The sequence below is a fragment of the Ixodes scapularis genome, unplaced genomic scaffold, assembly GCF_016920785.2.
Source record: "Ixodes scapularis isolate PalLabHiFi unplaced genomic scaffold, ASM1692078v2 PGA_scaffold3__209_contigs__length_174095766, whole genome shotgun sequence".
Classification (NCBI taxonomy): domain Eukaryota; kingdom Metazoa; phylum Arthropoda; class Arachnida; order Ixodida; family Ixodidae; genus Ixodes; species Ixodes scapularis.
Genome location: NW_024609868.1, coordinates 117248912 through 117276189, shown reverse-complemented (window position 1 = coordinate 117276189; position 27278 = coordinate 117248912). Strand labels below are relative to the sequence as shown.

Here is a 27278-nt window from a genome sequence, read left to right as displayed (position 1 = left end):
CGCTGTTCCTAGCAGGTGAGCCCGGGTTCGGAGCGCACGTTCGTTTATTCTACCGTTAAATCTGGACGAGACGAAAACCTCACATGCGCCAAGTTTTCAGTCACCCAGGCGTTATACCTATTTACTCGAGCGACACTAAAACTGCTTAAATTAGTAGAGTCGCATTTTAGAGGTCACGACAACCGCTAGGGGCTGTTTCGCGGCCTGTGGGTGGCCCAGAGATGTTCGCCTATTCATACCAAAGGATGGCCAAACTTTCTCTGGGGGCCGCTATTTCGGAACTGTCGTTCGTGGTACCGGCCAATCAATCTTCAAGCGCAGAACATCGAGTGTAAGGGATAGAAGTCCGAAGCAATCCCACGACAAAACGGTTTACGCCATAGAGGTATTCTTTTTTTGCCTTAATAAAATATACGTGACTCTGCAGCAAACAAAAATTATTGGGTAGTCTCCCAACACACTAGTAAATCTCCTGAAAAAAACATTTTTAGGCAGTTTTGGTGTCCCTCGAAGAAGGAAAAAAAAAGCGCCGTTGATGAGAAAAATCTTGCGTGCTATTATCCTGTTACCTTGAGCTAAATGAGCGGCATCGTAATACGCAAATTACTCGAAGGCCGAACTTTGCGTCACCGAACTCTCGCGTCCTCGTTAATAACAAGAACCGGATTGTTTCCTCTTACTTTCGCAGTGGTGCAGAGCGTTGCTTCGATCTCAGAAAGCTGAAGCAGACGTACGTCCCGGCTGTGAACACCACCACATCGGCTGGAACTTAACTCGTCAACTAACAAGTGGGAATATGTGCACCAAAGAAGTATTGTTGCAGGCAATGAGCGTGACACCATTGACGGCTGTGATAGTTGTGGCTCTTTTCGTGGTTGCGTTGCTTTTTCTATGGGTCCTTGACAGACGCCGCGAGCATCGCTTCTTCTTGAACCTGGGCATTCCGGGTCCAAAACCCGATCTTCTCGCGGGTAATATGATACAGATGAAGAGGGATCCTCTCGGGGTGAGTTCTCCGTCTTTCTGATAATTATTTATTACCGAATTAATTATATATTTTAAACAATGCAGTGCTTAACAAACTCTGCCACCCTGCGAAACATCATAAATACAAAAAATGGCGAGCTTTGCGGTGAAATTTAATTTGACAATAATATAGTCAGTGTGAATCAGCTGGGCTAGAAACGATTTTGAAAAGAAAAAGAAAACGCATGCCAGCCGGAATGACTGCACCTAATGTTTAAAGTGAGCATGTTAGTTCGAACCAAATCAAATGCTTTTATTGGCCTCTGGATGTACAGATGCCGGATCAGAGGAAGAAAAAGCCACTTTTTGTTGGCTTGACAAGGTTCGGGCCCCGAGTGTTCGGAGATGGTGACTGAGATGCAGCAAAAAATATCAAGGTAACATATAGAGAGAAAGTATTAGCTAAACGGTTTACGTGAAACTGTACATATGGGTTCCCTGGAATGCCGAGACTTTACTTAAAATAGGCAGTAAAAATCGGCGCCTGCACGTAGCAATGTTTTCTTTCTGTAAAATTAAGGGCCAAAAAACTTGTCAGGTTCAACGAAGGACAGCGACGCAGACAATCAAGTCGAGTGGCGAGACGCATTTGGCCCGTTATTCAATAGATGGCGCTACGTTCTTGTTCCGGCTTGCATTAATATATATATATATATATATATATATATATATATATATATATATATATATATATATATATATATATACTGCTCGCGACGACCGCTGTCCATTAAAATGAACATAATATTTTTGTATGTACCTTTGCTTTAAAATTAAAGGCGGAAAATGATAACAAAAACTTAAAGTAACAAAATTAAAAACAAAACGCAGTTGCAGAACGATGGCGCTTCTACTGCCGACGGATTTTGTCTGCGTGTCGTCTGCTTTCTTTCCCTGGAGGCTACACCTTCCGGCGCTGCTCCTGACGCCATCTATCAATACTTGCGCCAAACACGCCCCGCCACTTGACTCAGTCCTGTGTGTTGCCGTCCGCCGTTGACCCTGGCAAGTTTTTTGGCCCTATTATTTTTTTTTAAAGGAAGGGAGCTACGCCTTGTAATTTTACATGGTAAAACCCACTTATGAAACACAGAATTCACGAAATGCCAAGACTCAATCTAAATCTGCCGCAAAAATCGGAAACCGATTTTTGCGCCCCATTTTATATCGAGACTCGGCTTTTCAGACGTCCTATATTTTATACAAAGTATGTAGTGATTTCTGATCTAAACTGTAAATATTAATACTATCTATATGGTGTTTATTGAGTAATGTTTCTTGGTTATAACGGAGATATTGCAAATTGTAACTTGTATTATGAGAGACTTTCCATTTGTCTGAGTACCGGGTGCGGAGGTGGTTATATTACGGGTTAAAATTTATATATGAATCAAAGACATAAAACTTGATGCGATGTTAAACAAAATGATATGATTAGATGGTATTCATATAATCGAGATACGTTCATAATTTTGCAAGTTGAAAATAATGAGTCTGGGTGAAATTAGTAGCGAAACGTTTCTGATGAGGCACACCTAGAGTTAGAACACCGTTTCCGAAGACGAGGACGGAGTACGAAAATCGCAACTTTCAGTTCCTACTCGATGTTGAGCTGCGACATCTACTGTTTTAATCGCTTCCCCGGATGCAGAAAAGTCAGGTTCCTGGGACGCTTCGCAACCCTCTGCTGAATCCGTCGCGACCCCCCTTGGCATCGAGTCCGACTATTGGGAAACAGTGTTAAACAACGATCCCGGATACATTGCACTGTACAAAACAGCCTGAACGCAGAATTCGCGTTTTCTAGATTGTCACCTATGCAGTGTAGCTTTAGGTCAAAACACGGCTTACATCAACTTACAAATAAGCGTGCTTGATTTATTACACCACGCTAAGTTCGTTGCTTTAGGTATTTAGCGGTTAGAAGGGAAAATATAGAAAGAAATAATCGAAGATTACACTGTACTACAAGACGCATTGTGCACGCGATGTCAACAAATACAAGTACATTGGCTGCCTCATGTAAGGATAAATCTGGGTGCCTTAAAAAGCGGTAACCTCATACTGGCAAAAAGCTTCAGTGATATAAAGTATATTCACATTAATGACAGGATTGCCTTGCCTATTTCGCGCACAAACAAACAGGGCAAAGACAAGTGAACATGGACTGACAAACATGTATACAAACACAGCCAAACTCACATACTCCCCAACGCTGGTACAAGTGCTGATTCAAGGAGACCGCACTAACTTGCGCAAAATCAGACATAAACACCTACACACGCCACAGAAACACACCCAGATGCTTTTAGACACCCATGCAGGTATGTATTAACACGTAAACACGGACACCGCAACGAGCAAAGATAGGCTTACACAAACAGATTCACACATGTTCACATCAAGGCACATATAATCACACTCACTCTTGCAGAGAAACAATTAATCACGGGCAAAGATGTGCACCGACGTACACAGATGCAATCAGAGTCACATGAACGCACACAGTCTTCTGCATGCTGATGTGCATAAACAAAAAAGCATGAGCTTCCCTATAAAAATAGCCCACGCACACACACAGACCACGCTGATGCACACACACATAAACCTATATATGCACACGAACACAATTCCACGCACACACACACAAACCCACGCCCCCTTCCATACACGAATATATGTAACGCGTATTTAATTGTCACCGAAATCGGCAGGCACAGACGCACAAGCAAAAATCCACGTACAGACGCGCGCAGACACACACGCACACCAGCGCACGTATAAGCAAAGGTACACGCTGACACTTGCAATCACCCTTCCGCAAGAGTTACGCACAATACTTTTTGGTACGCCAAGATACATGCGCACACGCATACATGTTGGCACACACACACACACACACATGTTGGCACACACACACACACACACACACACACGGAGAGCAAGACAAAGTACAGCGGTATCTGCTTTGTACAGGCTTTAAAGGGCGAAACGAACTCTTAATATTTAGGCTTGAATTGTAAGTTCAAATATGTTGCATATATGTCTGAACAGTGCTCCTGGTAGCCGTCTCTCCAAATAAATGGTTGTTTCCTGCTAAAGTCGATAGATTAAACTCATTGTTCCGACAAGCGTGCAATCGCTTCGAAAAGACTCGCCGTCTGCGCAGGTTACACAAGACTGGATTCTGAAGTACGGCGACGTATTCGGCTACTTCATGGGAGACATACCGTGCCTATCAGTTACGAATGTGGAACTGATCAAGCAATGCCTCGTGAAAGAAGCCGACCTATTTTGTGACCGGCCTCACTTTCCTGTCGATGTGGAGCCATTTACAAGCTCCCTGTTCGGCTTGGCAGGTAAGTATGGCTGATTAATGTTGGTTTCATGGATCGATGGATTTCTAGAAGCTACATGCATGCAGCAACAATAGGCAGAAAAGAAAAAAAAGCAGCAACTGGTTGTTTACGAGGTATACCCCTGCAAAAACCAAATTTAATAGAGGGTGTTTTTTTTTCCTTTAAGCTAAACAGATTTGTTTAATAAAGTCGTGCAAGCTACACTTACGGGGTTTGTGTAGGCGAGTTTACGGTGAGATGGACATAGTATAGGGGGATAAGCGGAATGATGATTCGGCTAATTGAGTGAAAAAATTAATTACCTTTCTAGTTTGTGAAAATAGACAAATGGTTCACATTAGACTCTTGCTGAGCGTCATCGAAAACAGACAAATCAGTCATTTTTAGAAAATCCGAGTGCTTGAGAAGCGCAGTAGTGAATTAAAGTTACCACCCGTGCTGGCAGGAGCAAAGCTACCAGTGCGATAACGCGCCGACGTGATTGTTCGATCACTTATGATAACTACAGCCTTGTACATATTGCACGAGTGGTGCCTTCAGCGCAATACTATCCTTCTCACGCGCTCAAAGTATTCCTTACTGGGGGTGTCGAGAACTTTTGTCGAACCTCGATTTTGACGTCGAACCTCAAAGTTCGACTGGTTCGCCAAACCTTCGACGTTTCTCTAAAGTTTGGAGAACTTCGAATTATGGACACTGTTGCCCGGCTTCTACACGAACATTTCAAATTTTGGGAAAGAAACAATTTAGAAAGTAGTTTATTTTTTTACTGCTTACCAATCTTTACATTAAATAGACGCGAAATAATGCGCTTTTAAAGCTTTCGTTGGTTAGTAATGTGAACCAGCGATTTCAATACACCCAACAAATACTGCACTTTTCCTCCGCCAGGTGGAGTAAACTGGATTTCAAATCTTCGCGCATGCGCACAAAAGTCGAATTTCAGTCGAACCTTTGTCGAACGTTACGTTGAAGGTTCGAAAAGTCGAAGTTAGTCGAACTCGAACTTGTGCAATTTCTAATTGGAGCCATGTGTCTATTTTACTAATTAAAAAGTTAATTATAAAGATTTACTTAGCCGAATGATCGTTACGATTAGCCCCCTATACTATGTCCCCCTGGCCGTATAACTTACCTGCACACCTCATAAGTGTAGCTTTAATGCGTTTTTTTTTTTTAAGAAATCTGTTTTGGTTAAAAAACGCATCCCCAATAAACTTGCGTAAGTAGTATAAATCAATAGGTTGCGTATAGATTCAAATGCAATTAGTTATATTAAGACATTCACTGATGATTCGGACAGAAAACGGAAAAGATTACAGCGGTGGAAAATCAAAATGAAGGTGAAAACGGCTTAATCGACGACTCAAATTGAAGGCAACGCCTGCGCACTAACTGTATTTTCGTTTGAAATTTAATATATGTTTGGTGTTAATTCTTTTTTTTTTTTTGTAGTCAAGTCGGTTGTTTCTAGACTCAGACAGACAGCTCCAACATGATGAGCTTTCGCGAGGCGAAGGGTGGTCCAACGAATCACTAGCTGGCCTTCGTTTAATATCCTGTCAGTATGGCTGCATTTCGATGAAGATATTTGTGCTGAACTTTGTGGTCGGTTTGCCTTGCTGCATACCCGACCGGGAGGAATAACAGATAGCCAGTGATTTCAACAAGAACTACATTTAACTGGACATGGACGAAATTATCAATACATTAACATCGTTACCAGCGGCGCTGGAATTCAGGAACCGACTGCCGGTGCGCTGCCTCTGATCCGCCTTATCAAGGCGGCGTGCGTGATGTGCGCGTGGCCGGCTTGACTCAGCCGCCACACGGGAAGGTTCGCCCCCTGTGCCCCGTAGTCGGGCAACTGGGCTGGGGAGCCGCCAGGGTGCCCCCCCCCCCCCCCCCCCCCCTCACCCCTCACACGTCGTCCGGCACGTCGAGGACGGTGTCGTCGTTGTGGGCGTCAGGGGTGGAAGGCGCTGCTGTGCAAACTGGCGCAGCAGGTTCAGTCAGCGCTGGTGGACGAGCTCGATGGCCCGTTCGAGCTCGCGCTCGTCGAGCTGGTTGATGTGCGCGAAACGTTCGGCGTCCGCCCGACAGATTTCGGGGACCCCACAGAGTGGACAGGGGAGGCGCAGCTCTTCTGCGGTGTAGAGTACAGCCGGCTCTGCGGGGTGTGATCCTCTAAGGTTGGCCCGCAGAATGGCACGGGGATGCTTGCCGGAGTGCCACCCAGATCTGGTCGAGGCTGGTCCCTCCAGCGTAAGTCGGACTCCCAGCCGATAGAGGTGTGCTCATCGAGCACGGTTCGTTGTGGCCGTCTGCTGCATCGGCGGCATAGGACGGGTCCGCGGGGCCGTCCTGTTGAGGGTGGCCACGGTCCACGGTCCCTTAGGCCAACCCTGATGCGCCGACGTCCTTGGTGGTCGGGTTCACCACGAGCCCGGCCGCCATGTCGTTCCAATGACGAAGTGTGGAGACGGTGTCGCCCACGAGCCATCTTCGTGGAGAAACAAGAAAGCAGACGACATGGGGGCTTAGTTGTGGGTTGATCCTGACATTATTTTTGCACCCTTTTCAGAAAGTTCGAAATAACGGATCTGAGGCGGGCGTACGATCTCCCCCCCCCCCCCCCCCCCCCCTCCCCTCTTCAGTAAAGGGGGCAGATCCATGGAAGTAGAAAACTAATCCAAAAATGCGAGAAAAAGGAAGCCGAGGAGACAAAAGGAGGAACAAAAGTTTGTCTCTTTTTGGTGTTACCGACGTCGCAGGTTATACCGTCGCCTTAGTATAGACAAGGGGTTTTCCGGAACGGGACTGCTGTCAGTGTTGTTCCGGTCCTGCGAGGAATCTTCGCCTTCTGCTTGAAAAAATAGTTTAAGGTCGGTGACATGAACAGGTCCGGTTTCTTCAGGAGACTCACGTTGAACAAGTTTGTAAGTGATTAGTGAGCACTTTTCACGCGCGCGAAACGGACCTTCCCACCTGTTTGTGATGGAGGCTGCGAAGCCTCCAGCGGCGTCACTCAGTGGGTGAGTACTCCGGAGTACAAAATCTACCACCTCGAACTGCAGGTCACGTCGCCCCTGGTTGTTCTCTTCCGCCTGCTGCACTCGAGTGACGTCTAGCTTCTTTTGGGCATCTCGAAAGGTGTCGGAGAAGCGCTTTCGCAGGTCCTCTGCAAACTTCACCTAGGGACGCCGCCTTCCCCCAGACTCTATAGAAAGGAGGCTGTTAAAAAGCGGAAACGCAAGCTTCTTGCCGAAATTCAATTGGGGAGGGAGTGAGACCCGTTAACCGATTAGTGGTCGTACGGGTTGCGAATGCCAGCTCCGGCAGTTTCGTGTCCTTACACTAACATCATCTTAAGGTTCCGATTTACCCTTTCCGTGATGTTTTCTTGTGGGTGGTATGGGAAAGTTCTTTGGTGTTTAATTTCCAGCACCGCGCATGTAACCACGAACACCTTACTCGTTAGGTAGGAGGCATCATTGCATACAAGCTGCGCTGGAGAGCCGAACCGAGCGAATGTTCCCAGCAGAGAGTTCAAGATTTTTTGCCTAATCTAGCTTTCTTGAAAAAAACAAAACAGCTCAACCCATTTTGTAAAGTGGTTGGTTACCACCAATAAGTACTGATTGCCGCGGGGACTACATGGGAAGGGGCCCATGACATCACAGCAACAAATCTGCCAAAGGCTCTGACCCACGATTGGTTGCATGATACCGGGGGGGGGGGGGGGGGGGGGAAGGGGGGGGGGGGCAAACCACCGCGGTGTTTTGTCTTCTGGCACACCGATCAGCAACTAGCGTATCGGAGCACATCCTGCCTCATGCCTGACCAGATAGCGATTCGGGATAGCTTTTCATAAGTTTTGCTCCCACTGCTGTGTCCTGCCAAGGCAGAGTCAGGCATGTATCCAATCAAAAGCTTACGTAGCTTGCGGGGTGTCACGGTCCGGAACGCCGAGCCATCCAGATACTCGTCGGCTTGGGGGATGTAGCGTAGCAGGAGGCCGTCGTCGCTCATCAAGTAGGAGTCGAACTCCTTGTCACTTGGGCGGTCGATTGTACCTCTTTCTGCCAGCCAAGCGGACACGCGTTGGCAGAGTGCGTCATCCAGCTGCGCCTTGCGAAGCTCCTCGCGGCTCACCAATGTACCCCACCGTGAGTCTGGGGATCCTCGTGCCAAGGCCGCGACGGTCCCCAAACAGGAGGTATCTTTCGAGTGTTCCTCGAGAAGCGGAGCACGAGAGAGCGCATCAGCATTTTGTTGGTTGACACCGGGTGGTACATGATGGAGTAGTTGTATTGATGTAGCGTAAGCGCCCAACGAGCAAAGCATCCAGCTGGATTCTTAGAACCTCCGAGCCATGAGAGCGCTAAGTGATTAGATAGAATCTAAAGCCCCTCTATCCTGGTAAAAGTGGCGCCATTCATTGTTGTGGAAATGCTCGAGACACGTGCCGCGCGCCAGATCTGGGGAGAACATGGCGTCTCAAATCTAGCTCAGTACTGCGCTGTGCTGCCATGATCTCCCCAAGTGCTGCACCTTGCATGTGCCTCGTACATCGACGAACCTTTCGCTACTTTTGATATATGAAGGGGCTTTAATTGAATCTGCAACGTTGCGCCATCAAGTTACATGTTGAAGCTCTTCAAAGCATGAATAATGGCGAGACAATCTCGTTCCGCGACACTGTAGTAACGCTCGGCTGGAGTTAGCGTGTGGGTCGTGAAAGCAAGTGGCCGAAGCACACCCTCATACTCCTGCAGCGAGACAGCGCCCAGGCCAAGGCCTCTTGTATCTGTCTGCAGAACGAATTGCTTTCTCAAGTCTGACAGTTCTAAACAAGAGTTCTCAGACGCGGCTTTTGAAAAGGCTGCGAATGAGCATTCTTGTTGTTGTTCGGCCCAACACCACTTGATGCGTTTTTTTTGGAAGGTGGGATATCTCGGAACAGTGTGGAATGAAACCCTTGTAGACTGCAATCATTCCCAGGTATCATTGTAGGCTCTTTACGTCATGTGGGCTGGGGCATTCCGTCAGCGCGCGCAACTTATCTTCGTTGGGCGGAGCGTGCCGTTATCCACAACGAATCCAGGAAGGTTAATTTCGGGCGCGGCCAACTGAACCTTTCCGGGGTGAATCGTGAGGTCAACATTACGCATGCGCTCAACTACGATGCGGAGGTGATCGGCATGCTCCTCGATAGTTCTCGAGAAAACAGCCACGACATCCATGTATGTCATGGCAAGTTCGTACTTCGAGTTCCCGAGTACAACATCCATCTGGCGCTGAAAACTGGCTAGAGAGTTAGAGAAGCCAAACGACAGTCAGGTGAACTAAAAAAAAAAAACGCTTTGTGGCAAATAAAAGCAGTTTTTGGAACGTCTGATGGGTGAATTGCGATCTGATGAAACCTGTGACTGCAATCCGGCGTTCTAAACACGGTCCAGTTACCGAGCACGTACATCGCAGAGTAAATGTTGGGGAAAGGGTAGCTGTCTCGTACGGACACATCGTTAAGCCTCCTGTAATCCACACGTCTGGCTGTTCAGTCTTTTTTCGGAGCGCGAACAACGGGGAACACCCAAGGGCTCTTCGACTTAAGTACTGAACCGGTGTCGATCATCTCCTCGAGCGCCGCATCTAGGAGTGCCTTTTTGTGGACGCTGATCGGTCGAGGGTTGCACCTCCGAGGCGGCACGTCACCGGTTTCAATGCAGAGCAGCAGAATGTCAGTCTTTCCAGGCGTTTCCGTTAACACCGGTGAGAGACTGCAGGACGGCTTGCAGCTCCGTCAGGCAAGACGTCCGGCACCATGGTGAAGTGGGCTGCACCGGGCGGGTTACGGATGCAGTCCTCCCGTCTGGTAAACGGAGTCAGCTCTGGTTGTTGACCCAGCCGGTATCCGCCACCAGAATATTCGAGTGTCATATTTTCGCCTGTAATGAAATCTCGGCCCAAGATCGCGGGTACCCCAAGTCCTGGCAGATAAAGAGATCGCTGACGCCGCTTCTTTCTATTGAATAGAGTGTGCAGCCTTACAGTTCCACCAGCTGCTATCAACCGTGGAACGTCTCTTCGAATACCTTCACACCAAACCGTGTTGCAGAAGTTACCGAAAAAAGTAAATAAATACGTTACTCGCCTTCCAAATAACTGTAACGCGTTACCGTGCTATATTACTCCAAAATAAAAGGAACGCATTACATTACGCTTAGGAATAAAACGTCACGCACGTTACTTTTTCGTTACTTTTTAAATATGAATTTACACATTTTTACTGTTTTGACGATACACGTATGCATAAGCGCCATATAACAAGAAACATTCTGTTCATGAAGAAACTGAGTATCATAACTTTATATTTTCTACTGTTTCACGTAAATACTCATGAGAATAAACCGGAAAAAAACACTAAAGCTCACAAATTTACATGTCTTGTCGCTAAAAAACACGAAAAATATTGAAGTGTAATTTTTGTTAAGTACATGCAAGAGGAAGTGACGAGTAACGTAACTACGTTATAGGTTACTTAAAATAAGTAACGTACCTAAGTATGTTACCCGTTACTGTCTTGAAAACATAACAGGCACGTTACACGTTACCAAAAAACTAACCCGTTACCGGTAACGCTGTTACTTGTAAGGCGTTACCGCCAACTCTAACCAGTGTTGGCGGTAACTGACCAGTGTGCAATAATAAAGTTAAGCTTCAACTAGAGCTACAACGAAAATATATTTCTGAGCACTGGTCCTTCAAGTAAAACCATCTAATACTCGTTGGATTTCTTTTATTTTTGGGGATTCACAGGTGAAGAATGGAAGCAAGTCCGGTCATACCTCAATCCTGTCTTCACCCCTACCAAGCTTAAGAAGACAACACAGATTATTAGCGACTGCGCAGACGAGATGCTGCGAGCGCTCGGTGAAGCTGTCGCCGAAGAAGGAGTGGTGGATATGCTCAGCGTATCTCGAGGCTTTTCCATGGATGTCATAACAAAAAGTGCATTAGGTTGGCAGGTAAACACATCATTTTATTCTACTTCCCTATGCAGCTTTCCTCCGGCTATTTTTAAAATGATGTTTATAAATGCAAGTGAGGTGTTTCTCTGTGTGTGTGTGTGTGTGTGTGTGTGTGTGTGTGTCTGTGCGTGTGTGTGCGTGCGTGCGTGCGTGCGTGTGTGCGTGCGTGCGTGCGTGCGTGCGTGCGTGCGTGCGTGCGCGCGCGTGCGCGCGTTTTACAGATGTATTTTTGGCAGAAGGGGATGTTCCCTCCGCTTACGAATGTAGCCAGAAGGTTAAATAAGTCGCCAGAATAGGAGAAATTTGGCGAAAATCCTGAGCCTTTGGTGTCCTGGTAAATGAACCACGGTACCAGAAAAAATCTGGTGCAATCTGTGGAAAAATGCCTCGTGACACCAAGCAACCGAAAAGGCTACCGGATCCGCGTTAAAGTAACCATCCCTTAGTAGCTCAAGCCGCCGCCCAATTTAAGTAGAGCCGTAGAGTCACGGATTGAATATTTCAGGTCAAGAAATATGAATTTCATAAAATTACTCCGCCCGAAAATACGCGCAACAATTATTTTTGTTATTCTTTCAAGAAGCGTAGATGCCTCCAGGTCAATTTTCTTTTGCCTAACTACCAAATCTTTAAAGAAGATATATTCTTTTTTTTGCGCTGCATGCACTATGCACTGCGCAGAACCTACGTGCAAAACACTTTTTTGTTATTTCCAACCCTCTTGAAGTGGCATATGCAACGAGCATGGTGACAATGGCGCTCCTCTGGTTCATTTCGTTCCCCAGCAGCCTTGTATCGCAAAATTCGTTAAAAATATGCATATGTACATGAAACTGATTTAGTTAATTTATGTTTTTTTTTTTAAATACTTGTTCTGCATACGGATGCTTAATTTTTTTATTGGCGTGTTTATCTCACATTTAGTGCTTGGAGAAATCACTGGAAATTTCTATGTAACTTTGGTGCCACGAGCACTTTTTTTAATCTGGCAACCCTGTTGCTTACATTGCTCAACGAACAATACACTGAAACGAACCAAAGAGTGAGAAAATTAAATTTATACAGACGTATGAGGACACAAAATATAAGAAGGGTGAGCTGAAATAAGGAGGGTCATATGATTGTCATGCCTACTTTGTTTTCAAATATTTTGGGGTAGCAAAACATGTCCATGCAACGTAATGTACCTTACTTTTGCAAAAAGGTTTATTGTTTTCCTAAAAGAACAGTCGCGTCTAAGAGGACGAGGATCTATTCCGAATCGCGCGTAGAGGTAACTGAGGGCTGCAAGATTAAAAAATAAAGTTTTCTATCACCTTAATATTTTTATGAATAAAGCACGCCGACTGGCCCGCGAGAAGCTGCTAAACTTTGTTTATTTAAGTTTTTTTTTTTATTTTAAGTAGAATAAAATGGGCAAACTTGGCCTTTTGTGCAACTCATTTTGGGAGCCAGCTACTAGCGCCACCTACCACGGCCCGCTGTTCTCTTCATCCTTACTGTCAAGCCTGGCCGGACAAGTGTCCCAGTCGGCTTCTGTTTTGGGCCGACCGAACCACGCGGCGCCTCAGCGCCTCGTTCCTTTTCTTATACGCCCGTTAATACAACTTATATTCAACTGTTACTTGCCTCGCCCTCGCCCCATCGCCCTACGCCTCGCCTGGCCGACGCCCGGCCGTAGTCCTCAACATTTTTAGACATTTTTCGGTGATTTTTAACAGATCTTTTATTGAAATTATTATTCTAAAAACATATTGCACAGAGTATTTCATGCTTTGTTGACTAGTAACCAGCGTTGTAGGTGTTACCGAAAAAAGTAACGAAAAGCAGAACTCGTTACTTGCAAAATAAGGGAACGTGTTGCCGGCCTACATTACCTCAGAATAAAAGGAACGCGTTGCCGTTTCCGTTACCGATAAAAGGCAACGAACGTTATTTTTGCGTCTCTTTTTTTAATTATGAATGAACACGTTTTACTGTTTTGACGATACAGGTATCCATAAGCGCCGTATTTCAAGAAGCATAATGTTCACGCAGAAACTGAACATAATTACTTTATCCTTTGCATCGTTTCACCTAAATACACACACACGAAAAAAAAACGCAAAGAAAAACGCAGAGAACTCAAGAATTCAAATAGTTAGGCGCCTAAATCCACGAAAAAATTAAAGTGTGATTTCTTTTTAAGTTTTGGTAAGAAAAAGTAACGAGTAATGTAACTACGTTATACGTTACTCGAAATAAGTAACGTTAGGGCGTTACCCGTTACTGTTTTGAAAAAGTAACGAGAACGCTACTTCGTTACCGAAAAAAGTAACGCTTTAAGGATAACGTTGTTACTTGTAACGCATTACCGCCAACTCTGCTTGTAACACAACAGTTAGCGCTCAGCTGTTGTTAGTTTGTTTGTAATACTCCCGGAAGTTTTCAAAATATCACAAAAGTCAAAATTGTGCGAATAGCGTTCGACATTTAAAAGAAATCAAATTCAATTTTTTTTTTATATTTCTCGATGAACTTTTGGAAAGGGGTAATGCGAAATCCGAAAAAATCTGGTTGCATTATATTGTTCTAAATTAGAAGAAAAAAAAAATACAGGAAGATTCATTGGCGGATTCTTCGTGGATGCGTTAGCATAACGCTTGGAAACGCCAAACACAATTCCCTTTGGGAAAGGCTAACGCTGGCCCCTTCACTTTTTTTCTTTTGGCTTTCTCTATTTCTTGCTGATTCTTTTTGGCCTCGCAACGGAGTCAGTGTTAGCGTTTCCCGAAGGGGGATGTGTACGGCGTTTCCCAAGGGTCATGCTAACGGATGTCCCAAGAATCCGTCATTGAATCTTCCTGTAACGCGACAACTGATCAACGAAAAACACCGCCGGGTTTGCGTCAAAACGAGTGTTCTAATGCTAACGCGTTAAACACGTTTTTGCCATGTCAATGTTGCCGTCAATTACCGCTGAGGCTTTATCTCAACGACTAGTGGTACTCGAGCTCCGTATCCACAGTGCCCGTGGGTTGCCGCATTTTCTTCGAGGCACCATAGAGCATTATGCAAAAAATCATAAATGTTTTTAACTTAGTGATGTGGTTCATAATGCTTGTGAAAACTTAACTTATCGGCGCATTGGGTTCTTAAGGTGTTGTGCTTGGTTGACTGTGCTGCATCACTGCGCTACTTTTCCATTGTAATATTTTAATGTGGGTAGCCTGGTGACAATACGATTCGATCCATTTATTTAGAGATCGCTATACTTCGTTTGAAAGTGCGATGGATTGTAGCGAACGCTGCGGGCTATGTCGGCCAATTTAGTGTATTAAGTGACAATGCATGTCTCAAAGGTAACGTGACACGCCCCTCTCAAAGGTTACGTGACACGCACATTACATTGAATTGACTTGTATGGATTATAGCGTCGCCTTTCGACTATCGTAAGGTAAAATGGAGCATATGAATAGGATACGTAGAACTCTTATGTTCCAACTGATGGCGGCCGTGGCGAGGGCGGAACAATGGTCGGTTGCGTCAAGAAGGAAGACAAAAAAAAAAAAAGAAACAACGAAATGGAAAGCTAGGTAGCGTCATTCTATCAGAATTTCGCCTTATATTTATTATTTATACATCTTTAGCCCAATAGATTTTAAATTTTTCTTCAAAACTCTATGCATCTCGTAGCTTAGTTATTTTATATTACAAATATTTACTCCCTCGTAGTAGCAGCAACGAACGTGCTTTTAGAAAAAAAGGCAACCGTGATGGGGAATGACACAGCTAAATAGAAGCAATAAAGTATAATTTAATCGAATTAGTACCTTTAAAACTCAAAGTACATGCTTTTTTTCGTTTTTGTATTTTGCTAGTTGATATGCACCTATCAGTATGATAGGATGAAATAGATTAAGTTTGCGTAATTGTTTTAAAATGTCAAATCCAGCTTTATCTAGAACCTCGGAAGACGCCGTTGCTTCCGTGTCTTGAACGAAGTACACGTGGTCCATTTTCATTGAGAACTGTATACGTCATATTGAAAGTGTATTAAAAAATCTCCTTCTCCCCAACAGGTGAACTGCCACAAAAACTCTTCTCACCCACTTTTGGCTTCAGTCCTCGGGGTTATGAGCGCCAAAGACTCTATAATTGAACATTGCTTTTGCTTTCCGGCCCTACGAAAGGTGCTAAAATGGCTGTACCCTTTTGCTACCTACTACCGAGTCACGACAGAAATCACATCCGCTCTCCACGAGACAATCAAGCTTCGTCGTAGCGGAGCATCCCCCCATGCAGGAGACATCTTACAACACATGCTAGACGCCCAAGTGTGTGCCGAAGGCGTAACCCGTAAGTTAAGGAATCATGTCATGCGCATTGAAGACCGCCATATCCTGGCAAGCAGCTTTAGTTTTTTGGTTGCCGGCTTTGATACGACTGCTTCAGCACTGGCTTTCATAATCCACCTACTTGCAAAATATCCCGAAGAACAAGACCGCATATTTAGCGAAATGCAGCAAACGTTCTCCGAAGAAGCGGAACTTACGTACGACGGCGTTCAGCAATTGAAGCGACTGGACATGGTGATTTCCGAAACGCTGAGGTTGTACCCGCCCGTGGTGTTCTTTATTAGTCGTCTCTGCAGAGCAACCACCACGCTGATGGGACACTTCATTCCAGGTGGTGTCAACGTCGTTGTTCCCACGTGGCACATTCATCATGACCCCGAACTCTGGCATGAACCCTTCAAGTTCCTTCCGGAAAGGTTCGCTGAGGGAGAGAAGCACCATCCTGCCGCGTATTTGCCTTTCGGACTCGGACCCAGACAGTGCATTGGGAAAAGATTCGCCCTCTTGGAACTGAAGTTTGCCGTATGCAGAATAGTTGGAAAGTACAAGATCTATCAGTGCGAACGCACGCAAGATCCGCTGAAGCTGGTTGTCCCTTCCGTAAATATTAACCCGAAACAAGGTGTCTATGTTAGACTTAAAGTGAGATAAAAGGCACACCAGTAAGGCAATCACTCGAGTGAATAAATTATTGCAATCTGCAGTTGACATTACACTTTTAATATCCCGAAAAATATGTCACCTGAAAGTGAAGTAACTTCCTTATAGTCGTGTGTTTATTTACGAGCTAATAAATATCCGATAATCTATAATGCGTCCCATAGTCGATGCCGGGACATACCAGCACAAAAATAGGTTATCAAGAGTGAAAAAAACATTTTTAGTCTTGGCTTAATGATGAGATGTCCAACACACGTATAGTTTTAATGGGCGACTCCTATCGGCATTCTGATTCATGCTGATGGTAAACTGCAATTGCCGCGGCGTAAGAGGCAATGTTGAAGTTTAAAAAAGCTGACACATTATTATGTAGAATGAAAAACTTAAAATCTACGTTATCGAAGTGTATTTTGTACAAAAAGACTACATCGTACGCGGCCAACTTTGGCAACCACCTTTCAACGCCCCCTTCCCAAAAAAAGAAGATGCTGTGTTATTAGGACAGGACGTAAAGGCAAGAAATATCCGCTCTCACCGGATTCCGCTCGCTATGTATCGGATGCCTCACATTTGATGCATTAAAATTATGCCCGCCATTCCGTTCTGAGCAAGATAAACGAACCCGATCTGTAAATTTGGCGGCGTCTGCCAACTTTTGTTTGTTTAGTCTTTTCGTTTGTAGTGGCGATTGTGCGTTCCCAACGGTTCGTCGCGACTTCCAGATTTCTGTGTCCTGTCCAAACCTCTTCAATAAAGAACAACGTGCCACCTTTGTGCATACTGGGTAAGTAATTCGGTACAAGAAGCTGATCACTTCTGATACATTACTTTTTCGAGCAAGTTTATGATTGCCTATCTACATTTGGGTGGGAGTAATCTGCAACTTCATTTATTTACGAAGTATACCCAGCAACATATTTTGTGATTACTTGTCAATTTGATCAAACAAAGAAAAAAAAAACATTGTACGGCAAGTAGCTATAGAGCACTATTTTCACTCAATTCTGCAGTATAAGAAAGCTCGATAACTTTAAAAAAAATTAGTGTTTTATTCTGAACTAAGACGCGGGTTTGGGGTTTAATTTTTTTGTTTTATTTTGACGAAGAAAATATACGCTTTGGAAGCATTCTTGAAATAAATCAGAGCAAAAACATCAAGGTTGGCGGATTTTTTGCATTTATGTTATTATCCATTGAAGCGGCCAAGGCGAAAGCTGATGTTTCTCCCAACTGTCGGAGATGGGATGTCGACCGCTCTCTACTTTGTCACTTCTTAAACTTATGCACTAGGACTTCGTGTCTATCTAAGAGGAGAGGCTGAAACAAAACGCTCGCTTTTATAACTTAAATTACACCGCAATAAATGTGTTTCTTGGCCAGTGGCGCGGTGTCCACGTGTACCTGTGTTCTACTATAGCCAGTGAGCTCGTGAAAGTGAAAGGCATTTCAACGGACAATCGTTGTACAACCAAGTTTAAAAAGAATGGATAGGTGGGCGAGTTGGTGCAAGTTGATGGGAATTCATCGTTGGAAAGAGAGAGAAAAACAGACGAGGGCGAAGAAGAAACACACGGGACGAGCGCTGATTATCAAGTAAAATATTTTAATGGGAAAACATATGAAAACGACTATTCATCTTTGGTAGTACACCCCCCGTCTGCGTATGACGAAACAACTCATAGCAGCGTGATGGCACGTGGTAAACGCGATAAAAAGTGATATGACGCTAGCCCAAATCCAAAAACGCCACCTCACTATCCAGCAGCAGTGCCAAAGCCGGTTGGCTGACACAGGAGGCTCCCGCCTTTATTAATTGGTATGCCTTTACTCTCTCTCTAGACACTTGGTCCCTGTGCTTGAACGAAACGTTGGTGTGGCTCAATCTTGGCTCACACTTACAGTCGCGGCAATGCATCGCAAAATGCGAGTATGCACAACTCCTCAATGAACTCTGGTGCTGGTTCTGGTGCTGGTGCCCGTTTAAGATTCGTCTACTTTCGAGAATCAAGACAACTCATACGGCAGAGGACATTGCTGCGACTGCGACGTCTGCCGTGGCGTCCCCTTTCACATCCGTGCACGTGCCATGAAAGCTTTTGAACTGGGACATCGGCGCCAATTCCCCATTGTTGATAGGGGCGCTCCATTGACGCCGGGAGCTCCGCTGCGTAGATAAGAGTGAATATTATTTTCCATCCGATTTTTAAGCATTACTATGCGTGATCTATCATAATGACAAGCGCAATCAGTGCATTCCTCGCGTACTTAATTTTTCTAAATTTCTCGGTACTCTTGCCATCACTTGTCGCTTCAGTATGCTTGGGTTAAAAGTGTCGAACAAATCAAAATTACTTTGAATAAAATACGTCTGCGCGTGCTAAAGCGGGAGTGAGCACCCTTTCAAACAAGCTAGGGAGATTCTCTCATATATATTGACATGCAGTAATGCAAGTGTTTGCTTCATAGAAAAAAACAAATCAAACAGCTCCTTAGTCACTTTCAGACCCGCCAGTATCGGTATCAGAACCTGGGTGGCTTAAGACATTTTTAACCCGTGAAATTGTCCAAAGTCGCCATTTGTGCGAGAAATTCGATTCCACGTTTCAATATGAACGTGCCTCTACACGTGAATACGAGTCCCTACAGTAGGCCCCCTTTCAAATCCCCGTCAACCCACATTGGCGGTCACCATTTGTTGGGCAGTAAGCGTGTGATTGGATCCTGACTCCTCTCCAAAAGCTGACGTCACACTTGTTCTCAATACAAACTAAGCCGAGTTCACGGCGAACGCCGAAGGAGCCGTCGTGTTCAATAGATGCTCGGAGAATTTGCTCAAAAACCATGGAGAATTCAGCTAATCATATGGTGCCGCCACTACTAGACGGCGCGATCGTTTCTATCCTGAGACCGTGAAACAAAGTGGTGAAACGGGTGAACATTTTGAACGACAAAATATTTTCCCACGATTCAAAATATATATCGAGGGAAACCGCCCAATATTGTACATTTTGACCTGTTGGAAAGCTTGTGCCGTAGGAGGTGCGGGCGTGTAATCCTCTCGAAGCGTAGCGTATTTTGGCAGCGCCTACAAAACAGTTTTCTCGCGAATCGCTCAGAGCAGAAAATTGGGCGGCGCTCGTCGGGACTTGAAGCAGTGGCCTCAATGCCGTTCATGCTAGATGAGCTGCCCCACCTTCCGGTACCACCGCTGCGGGAACACTTGACTGATTCGTGGTACCCCTGGAGCCCCTCCTGACCACCGATGAGCCATATACGCTAACTCAGCTCTGCTACGCCGCGCCGCGTTGGTAGCGCTTCGGGCGCACTTCCGGCTTGTCGTGTGGGCGGAAGTCGCCTTGCGGGCCGGGCATTGGTTTATTGTTTTGGAAGAAACCAGACCACGACCTGCCTTCTCGTCAAAAACGCCGCGAATAGGGCTGTGAAAAAAGATCCGGGAAAGGTGTCAAGATCGTTTCATGCGTTTTCTGCGTACCGAGAACGTGGATAGGTGCCATGAGAAAGGAAAACCAGACGCCGTGGGTCGGGGATTGCTTGTGCGGGAAGCATTTTGGGTTGAAGTTATGAAGACTTGTGGACCTCCGATTTATTTCTTTGGTTCCAACATCAACGCGGGAAAACCATTGGACTACCCGCAGACCACTTTCAGTGCGTCTTCTTGTTCAAACGGCCATGTGATCTTTCAAACTGTTGTCTGCTGTTTCAAAGTCGTATGCTTTTTCAAACTTTCGTCTGTACGTTCGAACGACAACCGCCCGGACACCACACGTTGACAGGATAAGCGCGATAGGATGCAAATGCAGGCCACAAAATACTTACATTTGAAGGTTTGGGGTAAGTGGGCTGGGTACAAACAGTGAATAAAAGGGAATGTTTTTCACTGTTACCCGTGGCCGTTACCAACTTGTTATACCTGATTCACATGGTCCGATTCTGTTTTTGATTTTCAGTATCGATGTCGAGTATCGCATCTTCCGTCCACTCTTCTTTTGTGGCCGGAGCGCCATCGCGACTGAAAATAGCGACCAGTATCTCGTTATATGATTCAGGCTTTAGCGTTCATTCCGGGGCGTCCACGTGGAAAGAATCGCATGCATGTCACATTATTCACGCTAAGTTTTGCGGTGTACCGAGCTTCGTTAATTTCGCTGTGCCAGCTAAAATAGTCAGACATTGCCAGGAAGACGTAGAATTAACAATTCCAGCGTGAAAAAAGCACGGGGACTCACACAGACGCCGACAACATTGTATTCCAATGGTTTGTTTATAGACGACGGCGAGCTTCGTATAGGGGCGCTCCGGTTTGCTTGTAAATATAAGTTGGTGTATTGTCGGTGACAGGTTCGGAGTCAATTGGAAGCTACTCCCACCTCTTTGCACTTTAGCAGAGCGAATACTGGAGAGGAGGCGGCCTCTTCTTCAGCCCTCGCTCAACTAAAGTGCAAAGAGGTGCGTGGAGCTTTCACTTGACTGTGACTTAAAGGGCCCATGAAACGATTTTTGGGTTGGGATAAATCATTTTAGATTGGGATTTTACTAATAGCACATCGTTCAGTGGACCAAAAGAAAAAAAGGTAGAAAGTCAAAAGCCTGACTTTCAGTGCGAAAATTTGAAAACAGAGCGGACTATTTCGTACCTCCTCCCCTTCGCAACCTCTCTGCCTTTTCACTGTGATACAGCCGCGGTCCCAAAAGCGCGTTATCGGGTCCAAACTGACGTCACACGCAACCGGACCTCACTTATTCCCTTCACCCCTAAGCTGACATTGTGGTGGAAGCTACGCGCTTGCCGGACCAATCAGCCGCCTCCCATTCATCACCTGACTTCATTCTCTGCAGCCACATTTGCCACGCTCACGTGGCAAGTGTGGCTGGCCCAACGAGCACGTAGCTTCAACAGCACTGTCAGCTTCGGAATGAACGGGGTGGGAAAAGCAACTTTTGTTTGAATTTTGAGCGACGGGCTAATCTTCTAGGGGGAGAATGGATGTGTCCGGGATTACACAAACGAGAGTGCGAGCAAGAGGGGACTCCCCCTTTTCGTCTTCTTTAACTGTTTGGTGGAATGCGCGATTTATGAGTTGAGGAGGAAAGCGAAACAGGAAAAAGTTGGAAAAGCGTTTCATGACCCCTTTAACCTGTCACCGAATAAAGAAGAGACCAGAAAGGTTTAAACTTGTTTGTTTGTTTGAACTTGTTTATTTCCGCACTATTGTGCTGAGGGCACGAGACAAAATGCTTCCACAAGGTAGCTTGGCTGGGTCTTGTGCCCCTGCACTTACAAACCATGGTAATAAAAAAAACAGTATACAATATAATTTGGCAGAACAAAACACGCGCGTTCCTCTCTTTTTGTTAAACAATGAATATCAATGAGGTCTTTGGTAAGCTTGTTAAGGGGGTACCCTACCCAAAAGAGCCGACTTGTGAACCTATGACTGAATATAAATGAAATTTACAGTCCATATTGGTAGATGCAAGAAAGAATGCAGTACAAAGTTTCATCTGTGTACATGAATTCTAAGATAAATTATGGTCGTTTTTATCAGGAACATGATGACTTTGTTTAGGAAAATTATCGTTAGAAAACTAAAGTGATCTTGAACGTTTGTCTTCACTATATCTGCAGTAGAATGCCTGGAGAGAGCAACTGTGAAAGCAAAATTGCTTACACCGCAGTGAAAAATCAAGTTAACTTTTGTCTTTTATGTCGTAGAAAAGTTCTTAACATATTTTATAAAAGACACCCAAGAAGTCAAAAACAATTCCACAGTTGCACTACCCATAAAATCCAGTTAGGAAAAACAATGAGTAAGTCTCTTCTTGTGTCTCAACAACAAACTTTAGTTTTCCTAAAGTAAAATTGATGCCGGATAGGGTCACGTAGAAAAGTGTGGTCATAGTGCTCCAACCTATGTGTTTTCTTTGGCATGGGTGGACCGAAAATAATTTATAAAAAAATAACTATGCAGTGTAAAATAATGACACTTTCTGAGAATAGATGGTGTATGTAAATACCGCATTTTCAAAATAAACGTCTTTTAGCAGAAATTGTTTTTTCTGGGTAGTGTCTCCCCTGAAGTAATCTAGGCACGTTATGGGCAGTTTATCCCAGTGCGTGATTGGTACGCAGATGAGGCACATTTTACAACTCTCTGCGTCGGATATGGTAAGAAGATTCACGTTTGGGGGCGGGGGGGGGGGGGGGGGTCAGCTGGGATAAATTAGACAAAAAAAGAAACTCACAACTTAAAAATAAATAAGAACATAGGAAACGGCACTTGTACACATTAGTAACTCTCATGGCGTTTAATGTCGAACATAATGGTTCGGTATGATTGCCGTAAGGCACGTTTGTAATAAAACTCAGCATTTTCTTGTGGAGGACCGTAAGTTTGTTAGCATTGCATTTCAGTCGCTGTGTCCCCAACCAAATGACAGTAGTTAATTTTGTGAGCTAAAAAGAGCGTGAAAATTAGTTCGCATTTTAATATTCACAAGCAACAAAGAGCGACAGTTACGTATTACTGCAACAACTTTTGACAGCCTTTTAACAAGGTATTCTATGTAATTATCTTATTGCATATGTTCTGAAGAAAAAAAATGACACCTAGCGTTTTGCACTGTTTGATTATTTCAACATGGTGTAATACGCCAAAACAACAGGGACAAAAAACGAAGATAGAACCAGACAGGACGCGGCGTAACTTTCAACTGAATTGTTTATTTGGATGACAGAATTTAAAAAAAAAAATTGTAAAATATAAAAGCAGGCACACTTGGCAGAACACCAAAGATATGGTCTAAAAACACACCCCCCTCAAATGCCAGCGTCATTGGTTCCTCAAATAGTAGAATTCTTTATCAGTCAATGACAAAGAGGGAGCGACAAAGAGGGGTGGTGACACCTGTGTCATGGGCCATTACAAAACAAAAACGGCAAGAGAAATTCATGAAGCCTTCCTGATTAGGTCCCGCCACGACAATACTTGTATAAGCGCTCTCTCTTTGTCATTGGCTGATAAAGAATTCTACTATTTGAGGAACCAATGACGCTGGCATTTGAGGGGGTTGTGTTTTTAGACCATATCTTTGGTGTTCTGCCAAGTGTGCCTGCTTTTATATTTTACAATTTTTTTTTTAAATTCTGTCATCCAAATAAACAATTCAGTTGAAAGTTACGCCGCCTCCTGTCTGGTTCTATCTTCGTTTTTTGTCCCTGTTGTGTTGGCGTATTACACCATGATGCAAAACCAACTAGCCCAACTAGCCATCCTTATGCTATTTCAATCTGGTCGGCACTAATCTTTAGATCAAAATTACAAGTAATGGCTTATCTTCAGGTCTAAAAACAATTGCTTTACATATTACAGTGTTTATTTTAATACCATTAATTGTTCACCACAAAATAAACTTTTTCTAAAACAAAGTTTCCCTTGGTTATGAGTTCGTAAATATTCACCGAAGCCAGGAATATAATCTTGTCGTCGGCATACACGATAAAACAGGATCGGTTGCAAATGCTGACTAGATCGTTTATATTGTAAGGAAGAAGAAGTGGCACGGACAGACAGGCAGGGGTTTGACCAAGCGCGCGCTCCGCACGGGCGCTTCTTGAATGCTGTACCGCCATTCATACTGGTCGCATTTTCCTCCTATCTTCTATTAAATCTCTTTTATCAACGTCTCAACACTTGGTGGAGGTGCGCTAGCGATCCCCAACCTGATCATCTGGTAATTCCGACCTGGAGCTGCGCAGCGGACGGTCGACTGTCACAACCATGAACGACGATAACGGGAATGTAAGAGACCAGCGCCCCACCAACACTTCAACGGTCAAAACTCGCCAACGTGACCCCCAGGATTTCACCGGTTCAGCCGACGCTGACGTTCTGGACTGGCTCAAAAATTACGACCGGGTGAGCCAACACAACCGTTGGGACGACACCATCAAACTCGCCAACGTCGTATTTTTCCTCAAAGGGACTGCACTTCAATGGTACGACAATCACAAGGAAGGAATTAATTCATGGGATGCGTTCAAAACCGCCTTCGCAGACGTCTTCGGTACACCTGAACGCAGAAGACAACAAGCGCGGGACAAACTCTCCAGGAGGTACCAAGCCCCCTCCGAAACATCGACGTCCTACATCGAGGACGTCCTTCGCCTCTGCGGACGTGTCAACGCAGCTATGCCGGAGGACGAAAAAATCAAGCACCTCTTCAAAGGATTATCCCAAGAGCTGTTTTCCATCGTCGCACCCAGGTCACCTCAGACCGTGCAGCAGCTCATTGCAGAATGCAAGCATTATGAAGACCTTCAAAGTGGTCGGATCTCCAACACCGGATTTGAACGGCTCCCTGAAGTTTCAATTACAACTGCCGACACTGACCTCCCCAATCTCATCAGGCGAATAATTCGAGACGAACTACGCGACTTCTTGGGATCCCTGCGCCTCTCAGCCAGTTCTTCAATCTCGCAACCCGAGGCGCCTAAGATTGAACAGGTAATCAAAGACGAACTTCGTGCTGCCCTTCGTCCTATTTCTTCGTCGTCTCCCACATGCATGGCACCATCGACTTCCTCACCACCCATCTGCTCTTTACAGCACTCAGCACCACACATTTGCGCTCTGCAAACTTCTCACAACGTCTCAATTCCATCCACACGCTACCTATCACCCCGGCGGACAGAGGAATGGCGCACTCAAGATCAACGTCCGATATGCTTCTACTGTCACGCCCCAGGTCATATCATCCGCTACTGCCGTCGCCGCATGAATGCTGAAGCCTACAGTCGCATCCCACAAAATCAAACTCGACATTCTGACGACCACGACACGCGCCGAAATTTCGACAACCACGGCAGTTCCAGTGACCGCCGCAATTTCGACGACCATCGCAACACACGTCCCTTTCCAGCTGCTGAATTCCGACGTGGTCGATCGCCCTCCCCCTATCCTCGACGAAACCGCTCCGTCTCGACGTTCACTAACGCTACTACCGGACTTCCGTCGTCAAACTAAGCAGCGCAGCCTGTCTTAACAATGGAGGTCAGGCTGCACTACCGCCTCCGGTCCTAAATCCTCCTTACCTTGGCCCTACAACTATTACCGTCTACATTGGAGAAGAAAAACTTTTAGCATTAGTTGACACAGGTGCTGCAAAATCCTGCATTTCTAATCAGCTTCGCCGCCGTTTACACAAAGTGCTCACCCCTCCACCCGCTGGACATTTTCTACGGATGGGAAACAGTGAACTTGTGCAACCTCTTGGCTACTGCACCATCCCTATTTCTATCGGAGGCACTTCCTATATCATTTTGTTTACTGTACTTGCTAATTGTGTCGTCGACGTTATTTTGGAATGGGATTTTTTGTCGGCCACCGAGGCATTCATTGACTGCGCCAGCCGCGAACTTCATTTGAGCACTCGGCAGACTAGTTACGACGTGTACGAAAATTCACCCATTTCGCTTCACACCGACGACGATTACCTCTTGCCCCCCCTTTCCGCTATTGCTATCACACTCCTGATGGACCGTCCATTCGAAAGCACCACTGGTTTCATTAAACCCATTGCGAACTTTGTCGCAAAAAAGCCAGTTATTCTTCCCTACTGCATCGCCACGACAACTCAAGGACAAGTTTCTCTTTTCGTCACCAACACATCTACTGAGTCGCAAATTGTTCCCCGTGGTGCACGTTTGGCCACTCTAACATCTCATTCTTATACCACGCTTGCAACGCTCTCTGAACTTACATCTACGAGGCTACCGTCAGCTGCCCAAAGCACCGCCGCACAAGTTGCTAAAATGGTAGACTCTAGCTTGCCTCCTCACCAGAAGGAAGCCCTAACAAAGCTTCTTGTTTCGTATGAACAACTCTTCGATTTTAATAGCCGCTCTCTAGCTCAAACTTCGGTAGTCTCTCATTACATTGACACCGGCACAGCATCTCCCATTCGAAGCCGCCCTTATAGAATTTCACCCATCGAACGTAAGGCCGTCGACGATCACGTCAGAGATATGCTCCAAAGAAACATAATCGAGCCTTCATCCAGCCCATGGTCGGCCCCTGTTGTTCTCACCAAGAAAAAAGACGGATCATGGCGATTTTGTGTAGATTACCGCCGACTTAACAAGATCACCACTAAAGACGTCTATCCCTTACCTAGAATCGGCGACACCCTCGACACTCTTCAGGGATCATCATTTTTTTCGTCCATGGACCTTAGAAGCGGTTATTGGCAGCATAGGTCGGCATTTCCGAACCCACTCACTCACCATCACATCACTAATTACAGCAACATCCAAAAGTCACAGCCCTTCACATCACAAAGTACATCGACGTCCAAAAGTCACAGCCTTTCACATCACAGAGTACACCGACGTCTAAAAGTCACGGCCTTTCACATCACAAGGTACACCGACGTCCAAACGTCACAGCCCTTCACATCACAGAGTACACCGATGTCTAATATTCACGGCCCTTCACATCACAAAGTACACCGACGTCCAAAAGTCACGGCCATTCACATCACGGAGTTCAACCGGACAACAAACTCATCCCCATCACGTCACCTCAATATTTGAACTCACAAAGTCATTCACCGTCACTTCACGAATCCGTCGAGTTCACGAAGTACTTCACCGTCACATCACGAATCCTATAGAGTTCATGAAGCATTCCCCATCCCATCACCGCCAGCTCTGAATTCACAAAGTCGCTCACCGTTACATCACGAATCCGACAGAGTTCATGAAGCATTCCCCATCCCATCACGAGCTCATCGAGTTCAGCAAGTCGTTCCCCTCACGTCCGTGAACTGATCCCGTTCATGAA

At 45.3% G+C, this 27278-nt stretch overlaps 2 protein-coding genes across 2 annotated transcripts; both read left to right on the top strand.

Moving 5' to 3' along the window:
• The first annotated feature begins 763 nt into the window (after positions 1-763).
• On the top strand, positions 764-16508 carry LOC8039525 (cytochrome P450 3A7). Its single transcript, XM_040499410.2, has 4 exons — positions 764-1006; positions 4196-4385; positions 11208-11416; positions 15481-16508. Exons 1-4 carry the CDS (start codon positions 797-799, stop codon positions 16405-16407), a joined length of 1536 nt encoding a protein of 511 aa, XP_040355344.1. The 5' UTR covers positions 764-796; the 3' UTR covers positions 16408-16508.
• Positions 16509-19579: 3071 nt separating this feature from the next.
• Positions 19580-25460, top strand: LOC120836994. The gene is made up of 2 exons (XM_042292856.1): positions 19580-19615; positions 24186-25460. The coding sequence occupies exons 1-2, from the start codon at positions 19580-19582 to the stop codon at positions 25458-25460; spliced, it is 1311 nt and encodes a 436-aa protein (XP_042148790.1).
• The last annotated feature ends 1818 nt before the right edge of the window (positions 25461-27278 follow it).